The sequence below is a fragment of the Lithobates pipiens genome, unplaced genomic scaffold (genome assembly GCF_037356315.1).
Source record: "Lithobates pipiens isolate NorthernLeopardFrog02 unplaced genomic scaffold, aLitPip1_a1.2 Scaffold_27, whole genome shotgun sequence".
In the NCBI taxonomy this organism is placed as follows: domain Eukaryota; kingdom Metazoa; phylum Chordata; class Amphibia; order Anura; family Ranidae; genus Lithobates; species Lithobates pipiens.
In genome coordinates, this window is record NW_027507788.1 from 226,651,318 (window position 1) to 226,653,118 (window position 1,801).

Sequence of the window (1,801 nt, forward strand, 5' to 3'; positions counted from 1 at the left end):
CCCTCCCCCCCTCTGTCAGCCACTTCCCCCTCCCCCCTCTGTCAGCCGCTTCCCCCTCCCCCCCCTCTGTCAGCCGCTTCCCCCTCAATCCCCCTCTGTCAGCCGCTTCCCCCTCACCCCCCTCTGTCAGCCGCTTCCCCTTCACCCCCCCATCTGTCAGCCGATTCCACCTCACCTCCGTCGTAGAGGGACCTCCACACTAAATACTGACCTACCCCCTCCATCCTTTTTTTTTCCTTTCTTTCTTTCTCCGTTTGTTTCTCCCTCCCTCGTTCGTCTCAGACTCTAACCACACCCCCTTCGAGTCACGCACCTTCAAGCCACGCCCACTATTTCACGCAAACCTATTCCAATCCCGGAATCCTAACCTTGTTCTTCTAGGGGAAACCCTAACCCTAACTCCTCACTCCTCTTTCTGCAGGAAAGAACATAGTAGATTGTGTTTTCTCAAAAAGCTTGGTGATCAGAACTAAAAACATGCCAACATCGACATCATAATGGAAAAGGTTCAGTGTTGGATTGCTGCTATAATTAAGGTGCAGCACATCAACAACTGGAAGGAGGTGTCCTTTGCTGCCTACGCTGACATCAAAGAAATCACCCATGAGTTTTATATGGAGGACTTCATCTTTTAGTTGCCTAAATTCCCCCCGTGTGTCTGCTATCACACCTTTCTTCAACAGTTTTTTTGCACTGTACTTAATCCCCTTATAGTCTTCAAATCGGAACTTCCAGATCTCACTACCAGGATGTGTCTCGAAGCAGAAAATGTTGAGCGCACACTTTCCCCAGTACCTTGTGTACAGGTCTTCAAGGTTCTGCAGATCGTCAGACATGTTGCCGAGTGCATCTAATGTCTCCTGGATGATTCTGATCTCAGATTTCCTTTCCAGGCTCAGCTTGTGCTTCTCTTTGATCTCCCGGGCGATGAGGTTGAGGAAGTTTTGGTGGTTCCTCACTCCTGAGAATGCACAAACTTCTTGTAAAGCCTTCAGGTTGGCACTGAGCTTGTTACTTTGAATCTGCAGGAGGAAATCATGGTCTTTCATAACGCTGGACCTGGTGGAAGGTGCGCCTCCCATTCGAGCCCTATGTTGTTCTTCTTGTGCCAGTGAGATAGGCGTCATCAGAACGTCTTGGAGAGTTTCTCCAGGCACCAGACGAATCACATCCAAGGCCAATTTTATGGTAGCAACCATAAGGTTTTCCATTTTAGTGTTAAAATCATGCAGTAGAGGAAATTTGCTGCTTAATTGCAGGCAGATTTTAATTCTTTCCTCTGCTTTGTCATATTCGGCTGCATCTGTGGCAAGAAGATCGTTCACGTGAGGGACTGGTCCAATATCCTTGAACACTTGGCAGGTGATGTCCATGGAGTCGCAAAATACAACATTCTCATATCTCGAAAGCAGAGAATGTGTATAGATGATGTCCTCTGCGGGTATCTTCACCAGAGGAACCTGTATGGCCTCAACAAACTTGTTGAAGTTGAATTTTTCCTCTGGCTCTGGAACGTTCAGAACATTATGAAAGAATTTCCTGAACCTTGGACTGGTCCTGCAGATATAGATTAACCGATCAGGTTCATAAAGGGTTTGGTCAATGTAGAATTTTATCGTCTGGTAGATGATCCTAGACACATACACGAGGTTGTCCCTCTGGACTGATTTCAAATCCATGTCTGGTGCAATGAGACCAAAGAGATCTGGGGTCTCTATGGCTGGCTCGAGGTACTGAGATAGGAACCAGCTAACAGTACTCAACACGGCATCTTCAGTTTCCTCTGGAAACTTTGTTTGCA

The 1,801-nt window shown here is 47.3% G+C and overlaps 1 protein-coding gene across 1 annotated transcript in view; it reads right to left on the reverse strand.

Moving 5' to 3' along the window:
* Positions 1-395: 395 nt before the first annotated feature.
* LOC143933028 (ras GTPase-activating-like protein IQGAP2) overlaps positions 396-1,801 on the reverse strand; it is a 2,640-nt gene continuing 1,234 nt past the window's right edge. Inside the window, exon 1 of the mRNA XM_077455946.1 lies at positions 396-1,801. This exon is cut by the window's right edge and continues 1,234 nt beyond it. Within this exon, the coding sequence (XP_077312072.1) occupies positions 396-1,801 (1,406 nt within the window).